General features: G+C 34.7%; 1 protein-coding gene across 1 annotated transcript; it reads right to left on the bottom strand.

The window, feature by feature from the left end:
• Window positions 1-812: 812 nt before the first annotated feature.
• LOC137831751 (uncharacterized) lies at window positions 813-2,180 on the bottom strand. The gene is made up of 2 exons (XM_068639559.1): window positions 1,902-2,180; window positions 813-1,726 (listed from the first exon to the last, which is right to left on the bottom strand). The coding sequence occupies exons 1-2, from the start codon at window positions 2,131-2,133 to the stop codon at window positions 936-938; spliced, it is 1,023 nt and encodes a 340-aa protein (XP_068495660.1). The 5' UTR covers window positions 2,134-2,180; the 3' UTR covers window positions 813-935.
• Window positions 2,181-14,445: the final 12,265 nt, after the last annotated feature.

Raw genomic sequence — 14,445 nt, 5'->3', positions numbered from 1 at the left:
TCTTGAGTCGCAAACAAATTTTTTTGATCTGAGCACGCGTGTTAGAGTGAAATGCGTTTGAAGGGTTTGCTAGATCTCAGACGCAGATTGGAGGCCAACCATCTTGGACAAGAAAGGATATGACATGGATGCCAACATCCAGGCTACTATCAAATTATCCTGTTGTCGATAGAAAAGAAAATCTGGGTTGATTTTGGAAGATTTACCTTCTGTGAGTGGGAGAAAATAAGGAGGTAGTTGAGAACCATCCAAATATTTTGATAGCAGAAGACCATCAAGAGTGGCAAGGATCTGTTATTTCCATAGCAAGAAATTGTCCTCAGCGAGCTTTAAGAAGATGGGAGTGGAGAACTGATGCACAAAAGGGGAAGCGGTGGTTGCTGCCATGGTGACCAAAGAGGCATGCGTAGGAGAGGAAGGATGAGTGGGGGACGTGGCAGAAGACATGAGTGACAAAAAAAAAAAAAACTTGTTCTTGATACATGTTATGATGAGCAGGTGGCCATTATAGAAACAGAAAAAGTATTTTATTTATGAATATAAAACTGTATGTGTTTACAGAAGGACAAAAGGATATACATAGGTATATCCATGTAGAAAGGATATATATAGGTATATCCTTAGATAAAGCAGTTACATAACTGCTGGCCTAACACATATCGGCCACATATTCAAATATAAAATTATTTCTCACACCACCACATATGAAACATATGAAGTTGTAATTTGAGGCAACCACGTAAGTCAGGCAAAATATCAATACTCTAATATTAATGACTTGAAATGAGATAACCTCTCATAATTCCACCATATTTTCAAGTTAAACAAATGAAAAGATTGCACTTTTTATTCAATAGGAGCAGATAATTCAACAAAACAAATCATTACATCACAATTTCAAACACTGAATCATTCTATTGGTGACTTCAGAAATTTCATCTTCTGCAAACTATGCCATTCCCACTGTTGGCCGCAGCAGTGCAATCCAGCAAACCATATTCACTCACTGAGTTAATTTTCTCTGAAGATTCTTTTCCACCATCAAACAAACAAACCCCACAATCTGCAGAAACAAGTGATGGGGTTCTGTACTTGTCTTCCCCTCCAACCACTGCCATTGCCACCCCCAACTTTGCTGGATTCTGAAAATCTGGCTGGTAAGTCCTTCCAAGAATCCCTTCAACTTTTGAAGACAAACCATGGAATTTGAACTGCACCTCCAAATGGGCAAAGCAATCCTCCTTCGGAATCTGGTAGTTGTGGATTCTACTATCTTCGTTAGTGACAGGCACAACATTGACAAATATCTCAGCAACTTCTGGGAGTGTAATGGTAACACTGTTCTTGCTTGATGTTCTCTCTATTCTAAGTTGATTTTGTGGGGACTGCCATGTGGAGAGGTAACCATCTGGGATGGCAAGTTCTTTGCCACTGTGAGAAAACTTCAAGTGGTCAACTTCATCGTTCCATGATGCTGCTGGGATGGCTTCAATGGTGAACTTGTGAGAACCAAAGAGGAGTCCCAGTGCTTGGATCCAAGTGTAGTCCCTTGTTCTAGTTGCTGGTCTGAGGCCAATGAAACGTGCATTGATTTGGAGGTTCACATCGGATACTAAGGCGAAATGCTCATTTCTCCTTCCATGGAAGTAGAAAACAATTCCATCTGCTCCAACAAAACGAGGGTCCAGGCATGCAGATCCACGATCATTGCAATTTGGTTTGCGAGCTGTTGTCATCAAACATAGATGAAAACCTTTTTAGCTTCCACAAAATAGGAAATGTTTGTATATAATCATCTCACATAGTGAAAATTTGTACCACTTTTTATCATGAGATCTCTAGTACCAGTTCACTAATTATATGTTTTCTTTAGAATCGAATTCTAGAATGAATGATCTTACTTTTGCATTGAGCTTGGCAAATGGGACTATCACAGTCAAGATAGCATACTTTGGCTTTTGGATCGGAAGGTGATTTCAGAGGGCATTCATCTGGGCATGGCACTTTCTTCCCAAAGCATGGACTCTTGCGGGGGATGCAGGTCTGAGTGTCCTTTCTTGCAATGATTTGCATTTCACAGAATGCAAACAACACCAAGAGATAGATCAAGCTGTTTCTACTTGAGATACTCATGGCTTTCCTCTTATACACAACAACAAGGAGATACCAATTTGATGTGAATACAAGGAGATCACTATTTATAGAAAAACTCATCAGGATTGCTCATTTTTCAATAGTTGCTAGCATTAACAAGATAATCATGAAATAAAAATCATTTTTAGAGACAAAAAATAATTAGTTGTAGTGACTAAATTAGAGACCATTTTATATATTAGAAAAATTTTGATTTCTAAATTAGTTTCTATTATTATTAAATGATTTCTAAATGGGTGTTTAATTAGCAACCAAAGTTTTTGCTATCAATTATTTAGATTCTAAATTTGGTAGCAAAACCTTGTTTGCTAATTAGACACCAGTTTAGAAACCATTTAACAATAATAGAAACTAATTTATAAACCAAAATTTTTTTAATCTCTAAAACGGTTTTTAATTTAATTATTATAGTAACTAATTATTTTTTGTTTTTTTTTATAATTAATTTTTTTTTTCTCTTCATAGTGTAGCAATTGGCAACTTGGCATCTGTTATTGCTTTCTTAAAGTTTCATCAAATGAAAATGATTCACAGAATGTGCACAGGATCACTTTGGCTAATTTTTATTTTTTTTTATGTTGTTAATGCATTTTACATTCACGTTATTATATGAATATGGCAAGTGATGGTTGACCGATGTGGCTTTCACTGAAGGCAAACTCACGAGTTGCGTGAAGGGTGGTTGATCCACCGTTAAGTCTGGTCTAGCCATGAGAGATGGACGGAATAATGAATTAATATATTCACATTGGAAAATTATTTCAGTAATGTTGAAAACATAATACATTATATGGGTGTTTTGTTTGCTTTTTGAAGTTTGGAATCTACCTATGTAAAAAATAGAAGTCAAGTCGTTGAATTTGAACAAATATATTATTATAAAAAAATTAATAAATAAAAATCAATTATAAAAATAATAAATAATTAGTTACTATAAATTAAATTATATAATATTTTAAAACTTAAATTTTTTTAATATGTAGAGTAATTTTTATTGATAATAAAATTTATAAATTTGTTTTTAAAATTGATATTTAATTAGTTACTAAAGTTTTAGCTATCAACTTTAAAATATAAATTAATTAATAACTAAAATTTTAATAACTAATTAGAAGATATTAATTTTGAAACTAATTTATAATTTTTATTAATAATATAAACTATTTTAGATAATAATAATTTTTTTAGTTTTTAAAATAATATCTAATTTAGATAAAATAGAAACTAATTATTTTTATCTCTACAATTAATTTCTATTTAATGATTTGTTTAGAATATGGTACCTTCTTTATAATTATGAAATTTTAAAAATCATATGTTTATTCTAACCATAATAATTTCATTTATAATTAAAAATCAAATATTCAATCAGTTGTTTAAATAAAATTGGTAAATACATATTTTTTTTAAATGAAAACTTTCATGTTAGGCGTCATTATGCAACTTGACATCATCTCAACCAACAACAATCATTTGTCATCCTATGAAAAAAAATATTATTAAAAAAATAAAAATAAATAAAATAAAAAAATATGGGGGATTAGACCAAAATCCATATGTTAACAAAAACGATACATAGATCGACTATATTTATTCATAAAGAACTCTAAGAATAGACTAGATGGTAACCTATTATACCAATGAAAAGATTTTCTATAAATAAATCATAAATTAGTCAGCTTATAATCACACGCATTTCCTTCACGGAAAATATGAGTAACGTTAAACCTGATTTTTCTACCGTAATTAAGACAAATATTTCATCGATTACAAGTATTACGAAACATCTAAGAAAATTAACAAACATTTTGTTAGCACTGAAAATATTACATTTTTTCTGTTAGATAAAATTTTGAAAAGGTACAAAAATGAAAGAGAGAATTTTTATTAGGAAATTATTCGGACCTCTAAAATTTGACATACTCCCCCAACTGTGAATTTCTGCACGTAACTATGTTATGTTAACCTTACAAAAACATCTTTTATATTTTGTACGTGCGCATAAAATTGATGGGTGATAATACGTTGATACCCTCTTCACCTTACACCAACAATAAAATATTAATATTTAAAATAAAAAAAATTAAAAGAAAAATTATTTTTAATAAAAATATAAGTAAAATATAAAATATTAAAATAATTTTTAAAATTAAATAAAAATGATTAAAAAACCATTTTTCAGAATTGATTGATTCAAAATTTGGAATGTTTGCTGCAGGAACTTAACTGTTATTGTAAAATTTTAACTATAGGATAATATGAGTTTGAATCTGATCTAATAAATACTAATAATATTTGAATAAAACTAGATTAATTCGACCTTTTAACACGTTATTAATCTTAATATTATAATAATTAAATAGTACAAAATTTTAAAAGGTATATCAACATTTTAATATATTTTTAAGTAAATGTGTGAATTAAAATGTCTACTCTAAAAGATGGGTTGAATATAGTTTCTTAGTCAAATACTTTATGGTGCATGTAATAGTTTAGAAAATATTGAAATATTTTGAAATGTTTATAAAAATTTCAAGGATTTATACGCATTTAATAAAAGTAGCGGTGCACACTTTTATTTATTTTTATATTAATTCATCTGAATTCAACCTATGTCCAATTTTTTTTCTCAAGTCCACTAATTAATGGAAAATACAGATATTCTTTTTATCACTTTTGATTTATAATTATAAATAAAATTACTCTTATTATATTTTTATTTTTTTCCTAAAATAGTAAACACTACAAGAAAATTATTAAATAAAAATTAGTTTTAGAGACAAAATATAATTAGACACTATATTGACTAAATTAGGTACTATTTTATAGACTAAAAAGTTATGGGTATCTAAAGTATAAATTTTCTTAATAATATAAACTACTTTAGATACTCATAATTCTTTTAATCTCTAAAATATTATCTAATTTAATCAATATAATGACTAATTATTCTTTATCTTTAAAATTGATTTTCATTTAATGACTTTTGTAGTAAAATGAGTACATTATGTCATTCTTGTCTGAGTTCATAATACTATTTTTCACAATACAACAAAAGTTGTTTGAAATGTTTGCAAGGAAACTCTCACACTAAGAAGGATACCAAAATATACTAGTTATCTAAAAATGTATAAGCTTTGAATATTTTTTATGCGCATAATTAATTTGCATAGATTCTTGTATCTAACATTAATATTTTTTTCATGGGATGAATCCTTTTATATAAATGTCAAGTTAAGGACATTTAGAGATTGCATGTTTATTTTAGGCCTTCGATTGGTGCTTTTTAGAGCATGACAACCTTTACACTAACTTGTGCCTATAACACTTAATGTTGTTAAGCATAAGACAACGTTCTCTCCGCCCTTTGTAATGCTGATAACTCCATGAGTATACAAACTCAAGAAGTTCGTTTGTTGTGTGATGGATGGTTATTTCTTGGCAAGTGGACCGAGTCAACTATAGTACAAAGGGGTTGTCGTATCCATAGGGACTAGTAATAAGCATAGTATAAAATCAACCGTTTGTAAATAAGTTGCTTGATTTAGGCAAAGGACCTTACAAGGTGAACACAAATATTTTCAAAGAAGGTCTAAGTTTTTCACATGAAACATTTTACAAAGATAAAAGATCATCTTTTAACATTTGCATTGTGACAATGTTTGCTATATTTTACATACATGATCTTAGTGGAGAAAATAATATTTTAAGGAAATGGTCCATTCTAGGTGGTAATGAATACAATGATAAATTTGATCTAAGGACAAATCCTTTTCCAGAGGAAGGGTATGATGGAGGAACATCTGGAAGGACTAATATTGGACATCTGACCATGGCTAGAAGATTGGAAGAAGAAGAAGAAGGAGCTCAAAAGACTCTCTTTTATGGAGAATTAATTGTTGTCTATTCTTCCAATTTTTCTAGTTTTGTAAAAATTGTACAAAGTAGTATAGGCTTTATTTTGGGCTTGTATTTGGACAATTTTCTTGGGCCATGTTTTAGGCCAATTTTCATGGGTCATGTATTGAGCCAATTGGAATATGGTGTAAATAGGAAAAAAGAGTCTAGCTAGAGTTACTTTTGGGCTTGCTTGAACCAAATGCAAATCTAGACCATCTAGGGTGCATAAATTAATTACTAGAGTGCAAATAGAAAGCATGGAGTGGCAAGGAAGGCATGAAGGTCCACATGTCGTCCCCTCAATGAAGAGGATTTCCACCAACTAAGAAGGGCCACTTGTCAACCTCTAATTTGAGATGATTTTCTCCAATGAGAGAAAGCATATTGTCATAATGAGAATGGAGATGATTCTCTCCAATTAGAGGAGGACACTTGTCAAGTATGAGTGGACAATTTTTAGGTTAAATTTTTCTGAATTTTGGAACCTCTTAGCACTATAAATACATGTGTTAGTCATCTTGTGTGATGTGTTAGTCCTCTTGGAAATTGTGGCTTTTATCTATGAGGACTATAATGATGATGTCTAAATATATCTCTTGTGTTTATGACATCTGTTTTATAATAAATGGAGTCTTGAATGATTTAGTCTTTGTCTGATATTTATTTCGTTAAGGTAAATTCCCTTAATCTTAATATGATTTACAAAAATGATTTTGCTAAGTTGGTTTTGTTATAACTTCACTTGTGGTGGTTCTTTCCTTGTATAATTTTAGGGTAATAAACTTAGGATCAACACAATTTTAAAATATATAATCAAATTTACTACCATCTTTTTGGATGTTACCTTTAGTTTTTTATGCTTCCATACATATAGTGGACGTGATGTATAATAGTTAATCATAATATCTTTGTAGTTAGGTTTATGTTCACGTCTTTATGTTTGGTTAGAGACGGATCTATTTAAAACAAATTGTTTGCTATTCGGCCAAACTTCAAGTCATTCCTTTGACACAAGAACCCTATCAATCCTGTTTTTCACTAACTCATTTGGTTTATACCAAGTAAACTTTCTGCCAACCATCGGGATATCCACCAATTCAGAATCTTCAATAAAGGCATTAAATTCGATTATTTATCTACTATAGTCAGACACTGAGATCAGACTCTTCCTCTCCTCTTGCCTTCTAATAGAATTAAAATCCCCAACTACGCACCAAACCTTAGCAATTTGATTCTTCCTGTAGTCGCTAATCTCATTCCAAATCAACATTCACTATTGGGACTTGTGCCCCAATCCCAACCTTCCAAAACCCTTCAATAATAGTGAAATTCCTTCTATTAAAGAAACTAGACATCTGAAAATAATTTTTCCTCCACATTGTAATAATCCTACCTGCATTATTGCAAGCACCATTTTCAACCCAATCTATTTCATTAGAACCTCAAAGAAGATAATAACTCTCGTTGTTTAACTCAGAACATTTTGTCTCTTGTAAACAACCATATCTACCTGTTCCTTGGTAATCATATCTCTCACAAATTTTCTTTTAATGTTGCCTCCTAACCCTCAAATATTCATACTAATTATTTTCGTCATCAGAAACACTCTTCTCCTCCCTAAAATTCCTCACCTTTCAGTTGTCCCACTCTTCCAAACACTGTAAACTCCTTATGACAATGTCTTCCTTTACAGAATAAGTGAACCCCAATTCCTTGCCAATACTCCAAATTCTATTGGCCTCAGCAAAATCTTTTTTTTAGCCAATATAATCTATTACAATTTTTAACTTCACTTTCCAAACACAAAGATATTTTCTAACGTTGACACCGGTTGTCGATCCAGAGTGCCTGACTGAACCGTCCTCGCACCTTTGGGTTTATTACCTGTTAACGGGGACACTCCTACCTCTAGCCCTTCCACTCCAAAATGCAAACCAAATCCATAAGCTTTCCATTTCTCAGGGATGGACATGCACGAACACCACCCTTCGGAGCGCACTCCACACTTATTCCTCTATCTCCTCTTTTCCCCTCCAACACGAGCGACCCCCTACCATCAACCTCTACCTTCTCACCGTCCCCCTACGAACCACTGAACAACCCGCCTCTGTTCCCCAAACCTCCACCAATGACCAGACGCCGCTCCCCTCCATCTTTCACGAACGACGACAGCGTCTTTTTGCCAACAAAGACTACTCCGACCGCACACTCACTAGCCTGTGGCTCCCGTAGAGGTTCACCCTTTGTCGCTGCTTGTTAGGCAGTTAATCGGTTAGTTATGTATATGGTTAATAGGTTAGTTACGTATATGTATTTATATACGTAAGTCTTCTTTGTATCATTACACAAAATGATATTCTACTATGCATTTCACTTTTACAGCGATCTGGCAACGCCTCTCACACTCGTGTCATGATCAAGAAGCTATGTCTCCTTCTCAAAACATCCTCCATATCAACCTATATTCTTGATATTAAGAAAATGGTAGACTCGTTAGCCGTCGTTGGTGCTCCAGTTTCTATAAATGAACATGTGGATGCTCTTCTGGATGACCTCATCGAAGATTACGATGGCTTTATTACTTCCATCACAACAAGAAAAACATGAAATAGAAACCAATTTTAGAGACAAAAAATATTAGTTGCTATAGCAACCAAATTAGAGATCATTTTAGAAACTAAAAAAAAAAATTGGTTTCTAAATTAGTTTATATTATTGTTAAATGGTTTCTAAATTGGTATCTAATTAGCTACCAAGGTTTTAACTACCAATTATTTAGTTTCTAAATTTGGTAGCAAAAATCTTGGTTGCTAATTAGATACCAATTTAGAAACCATCTAACAATAATAGAAACTAATTTAGAAACCACAATTTTTTTTAGTCTCTAAAATAGTCTCTAATTTAGTCATTATAGCAACTAATTATTTTTGGTTTCTAAATTTGGTTTCTATTTCATGATTTTCTTGTAGTGCATTCTGTCTCGCAATGATCCTTACAATGTGGATGAGATTGAAGCTCTTCTCCTTGCCCAAGAAGAATGGTTCAAAGAAACACGGGTTGGCTCAATCCTCTGTTCTTCAAGTTCATAATACTACCACAACTTGGTCTTCCAATAAATCCTTCAAACACAAGCCCAGTCATAATACTTTTCGTGGTGGTCGTTCCCAACATCGCTTTGCTGGTTCTCGAACACCCTCTCTACCTCCGTATTCTCACCACTTTTCTTGGCAACCTCACAAACCCTACTGTTAAATTTGCCATAAATCTGGCCATACCGCAGATATGTGTTGGCATAGGTATGATCCTTCTCCCTCAAGTTCTTTCAATGCTAACATTACAGTGTATGCACCTTCAGTTAATTTCGATCCACGCCATTCATTCTTAGTGCCCCATCAACTATTGAGGATCCTTTATGGTATCCCGACAATGGAGCAACACATCACGTCACCCATAATCCAAACCTCTTCACCAATAAGCAGAGTCATCATGGCAGTGCAACCTTAAAATTAGGTAATAATCAAGGTATGAAAATTTTACATACGGGTTCTGCACATTATACTGTTCCGTACTCAACTACCACCTTTGTTCTTCACAACCTTTTGCATGTTCCTAATATTACAAAGAACATAATCAGTGTTGCCCAATTTGCAAAAGATAATCACGTATACTTTGAATTTTTTGCTAATGCTGGCTATGTTAAACACCAGGACACTCATTAGATTTTACTCTAAGGAACTGTTAAAGATGGTCTCTATGTGTTCCCTCCTTCACATGCACCTCATGCTTATATTGTTAATCACGTTGCCTATAAACCCACGCTTCCCACATTACAACTATGGCATAATAGATTTGGTCACTATAGCTTTGATGTTGTTAAACATATTCTGAATGCATGTAAAGTTACCTATAAACCTAAAAATAAAATAAAATTGTAATGCGTGTATGTGTGGTAGATCTCATCAACTTTCATTTTCTAGTTCTCACACCCACTACACTGCACCTTTACAATTAATATACATTGATATTTGGGGCCCCTTTCCAGTGAGTGCTTCTAATGGCACAAGATATTACATATATTTCATGGATGTATATACTAAATGCACTTGGTTATTTGTTTTACACAATAAGTCACAAGCGTTTACTGCTCTTACACGTTTTAAACGTTTTGCTGAAACACAAACTGGTCACACACTTAAAGTTATCCAAACTGACAATGCCAAAGAATTTTTATGTTTCAAACAGTTTACAAATGACTTTGGCATTCATCATCGTCTTATTTGCCCACATACGCATGAACATAATGGGTCTATTAAACGTAAACATCGTCATATTACTAAAATGGGTCTAACCTTGTTTTCTGCTGCCTCTTTACCCATTCAGTTTTGGGGTGAAGCTTTTACCACTGGCATGCATATCATCAATGCACTCCCTTCCCCTATTATTTCTAATAAATCACCTTATGAAATGCTTTTTAATGTTAAACCTGATTATGTCACCTTCAAAACTTTTGGATGTGCCTGTTTTCCGTTGCTTCGTCCTTATAATAAACACAAGCTGGACTTTCGTTCTGCATGTTGCATTTTTCTTGGCTACAGTTTACACAACAAAGGTTACCTTTGTCTCTCCTCCAATGGTAAAACTTATGTTTCTCGCCATGTAATTTTTCATGAAGAAGTGTTTCCTTATAATCTCCCTAAGTACAACTTTACTTCATCTGCATCTCCTCATACTGGCTCTGCCATTCCCACTCCTTCTCTACCCATTCTTAAGCCACCCACCTATGATTTATCTCATAACATTTCCATTTCTTCCCTGTCACCTACTCACATTACTACTCCATCTTATACTACCTCTTCTCACACACCATCTTCTCTTATTTCTTCTCCATCACCCCCTCCTCTTGTGCCTAATACTAAAAATAACCATCCCATGGTGACTAGATCCAAAGCTGGAATTTTAAACCAAAAACCTTTCACACTAACCTACATTCTCCCATTCCCACTATTGTCCATGAGGCTATGCTATCCCCTAACTGGTTACAAGCCATGCGTGAAGAATATTCTGCTCTTCTACGCAATCACACTTGGACTCTTACTTCTCTTCCAAATGGTGCCATAGCGATTGGTTGCAAATGGTTATTTTAAAATAAGTACAATGCAGATGGTACTTTTCAACGTCACAAAGCGCGTCTTGTTGCACAGGGTTTCAATCAAGTTGCAGAATATGACTACAACGAAACTTACAGTCCAGTTGTTAAGCCATCCACCATCTGTGTTCTCCTTTCACATGCTGTCTCCTCTGCATGGCCTATTCATTAAATTGATGTCAACAACTCCTTCCTCAAAGGCGACCTCAAAGAAGATGTGTACATGAAGCAACCACCAGGGTTTGGCTCCTCATCTTCTAACATTGTTTGCAAACTTCAAAAAGCTCTTTATGGCCTAAAGCAGGCTCCACGGTCCTAGTTCCAAAAGCTAAGTTCCACTCTTCATTCTCTTGGTTTCAATTCAACTAAAAGTGATACATCTTTGTTTGTTAAGTTTATGCCTTCATATACCATTTTTGTGTTAATCTATGTTGACGATATTATCATCACAGGATCTTCCGAACACGAAGTTAACACTCTTATATCCAAACTAAGCACCTGTTTTGCTCTAAAGGATCTCGGCTCCATACACTATTTTCTTGGCATTGAAGTCTACCGTCTCAAGAATGGAGATCTCCTTCTATCACAAACCAAATACATCACCGACCTTTTACGCCATACAAACATGCTCTCCGCAAACTCTCTTCCAACGCTAATGCATTCCACCATTCGCCTTCAGCAGGATGCTTTACCAGCCATGACAGTTCCCACCTCATATCGATCTGTTGTTAGTACTCAGCAATACATTCTAATAACTCATCCTGAACTATCGTTTGTTGTCAATAAAGTTTTCCAGTTTATGCATAATCCTCAAGAACATCAGTGAAACGTATTCTTCGTTATCTTGCGGGTTCCACCTCACATGGGTTACTCATTAAACACAATTCCTCCTCCAGTATTCTTGCATTTAGTGATGCTGACTCGGGAAGTGATGTGGATGATTGCAAATATATCACAGGATATTGTGTTTATCTTGGTTCCAATCTGGTTGCCTGGTCCTAACATAAACAACGTGTGGTATCTCATAGTAGTACTGAAGCGGAATACAGAAGCATTGTTGTTGTAATTACTGAGGTACTTTGGTTGCAATCTTTGCTCCAGGAACTCCACATATCAACTATGAAGCCTCAGCTCTTTTCAGACAACCTCGGTGCAGTTTTACTCAGTGTCAACCTGTTATGCACACACGAACCAAGCATTTTGAGCTTGATTTGCATTTTGTTAGAGATCATGTTCAACAGAAGCATGTCAGTCTTGTGCATCTTCCAATGCAGTTTCAAGTTGCTGATATTTTGACAAAACCCACTTCTGGATCTTCGTGCACTATGTTTAGAACTAAACTTATGGTTATATCTCCACCACCATAAGTTTAAAGGGAGGATGTTAGACAGTTAATCGATTAGCTATGTATATGGTTAATAGGTTAGTTACGTATATGTATTTATATACGTAAGTCTTCTCTGTATCATTACACAAAATGATATTCTACTATGCATTTCACTTTTACATCTCTTCTCTCTCTTCTCTCCATCTCTTCTAACATTATTCCTGGACCCGCACCACCGGCAACGCCAACCTAACCCATCACGACCTCAGCCCCAGCCGCACATACTCTAGCGTGTTCTTCCTCATCAAACCTTGGATCTCCTCTGCTGGCCAGACGTCGCGCCCCACCAACTTTTGCAAATGGCGATGACAACCCACCATCGAGAACGACGCCTCCAGTCTCCTTATGTGCACCTTCGGCCGCACACGCTGAGACGCTTGCCTGTGTGTCCCCTGGAGAGTCGCCATTCGCTGGTGCTCCTTGGATCGCACGTCAGGCGTTGCCAACCTGGGTCGTTGCAACCTCTGCCCCAATCGCACGTTCGTAAGTGTTCCTCCTTCCCACACCTTCATATGTTCTTCTCCCACCTTCATAAATTTTCGTTTTTCTAAAATTGTCCCTTTATAATATTTTGGATTACATAATTCAGAAGTCATTTTTCACATTCATAATTAGTGTCTGGATTACATAATCTGGATGTTTGTTCTAACTTTCGAATTATGTAATCCGAAAGCCTTTTTTCAAATGCGTGTCCGGATTACATAATCTGGAAGCTAGTATCAAATTCAAACTTCCAAATTATATAATTTGGAATACCATTCTGGATTATGTAATCTGAAATATGGAGGGGGCACAAGAAGGATAAAAAAGTATTTTCATATTTTGTATGGAGGTGCCAGAAGAACATATGGAGGTGCAGGAAGAAAAATCTCCTCTTCATCAAACCCTGGGCCAAAACCTAATCTAGGCCCAACAAATTCGCCAACCCAACTCAACTCAGGCTTCTTCTTTCTACACCCCCACGTTTTTCTTCCTGCACCCCCACAATTTTAAATATCCCAAAATTAACATTGACCTATAATTTGAAAAGGGGCGTCGTGTTGGACTTCCTTTGTCATTGTTCATCTTCATCATTGAATATCAACCGCTGGTGGAGGGTCTTTGTAGTTGTTCGGAGCAAGGTGGAGGAGTACGTTACGTTGTCAAAGTGTTGTTTGGGTTGTAGAGGTAAGAGTTAAGTTTTTTTTAGGAACATGGTGGTTATGGAGATTTCGGGGTTACGGGATATCAGGATCCGGTAGTATATTATGGATTCATGAACCTGGAATTGATTAAATTGTGTTTTCCGGATGAGGGGGTGTTCTGGAATCAAATTTTGCATAAATTGTTGATTTCCGGATTGCTGAATCTGGAAGCCTAATTCTGTTACGGATTGGTAATTCAGAATGCTCTTTTTTTGAATTATGGATACCTGAATCCAGAATGCATATTTTTGTTAGGGATTGGTGGATCCAGAATGCTTTTTTTGAATGATGGGTTTCAGAATGTGGAATGTATATTTTGAATTATGGATTAGTGGATTCAAAAGTTTACCGAAAGTGTCAATCCAAAATTTTTCTGGATTCCATAATCCGGAATGTAAAAAAATAAGTACAGTTTAAGTGCATTTTGGGGTTTTTAAAAATAATAAGAACAATATGGTATTTGCACAACATCGTTGGGTGCAGGAAGAAAAATGTAGGGGTGCAGGAAGAAACTGCCCTCAACTCACTCAAGGGTGTTTCTTCCTGCACCCCCACATTTTTCTTCCTGCACCCCCACAGTCTTGTGCAAAGACAAAATTGCCCTTTAAAATTTTTGAAATTACCCTTGATGTAATAAAACCCTAAAAAGTTAAAATGATGGTCATTTGTGCGTG

The sequence above is a fragment of the Phaseolus vulgaris genome, chromosome 11 (genome assembly GCF_000499845.2).
Source record: "Phaseolus vulgaris cultivar G19833 chromosome 11, P. vulgaris v2.0, whole genome shotgun sequence".
Lineage (NCBI taxonomy): Eukaryota > Viridiplantae > Streptophyta > Magnoliopsida > Fabales > Fabaceae > Phaseolus > Phaseolus vulgaris.
The sequence above is the reverse complement of the archived record's forward strand: the minus strand, read 5'-3'. Positions and strand labels throughout refer to the sequence as shown.

Bases quoted from the DNA above. Each gene is read 5' to 3' on its own strand.
- LOC137831751 (XM_068639559.1), bottom strand. From the start codon at position 2,133: ATGAGTATCTCAAGTAGAAACAGCTTGATCTATCTCTTGGTGTTGTTT. The intron at 1,727-1,901 runs GTAAGATCATTC...TGATGACAACAG, and splicing joins TTGCCAAGCTCAATGCAAAA to CTCGCAAACCAAATTGCAAT.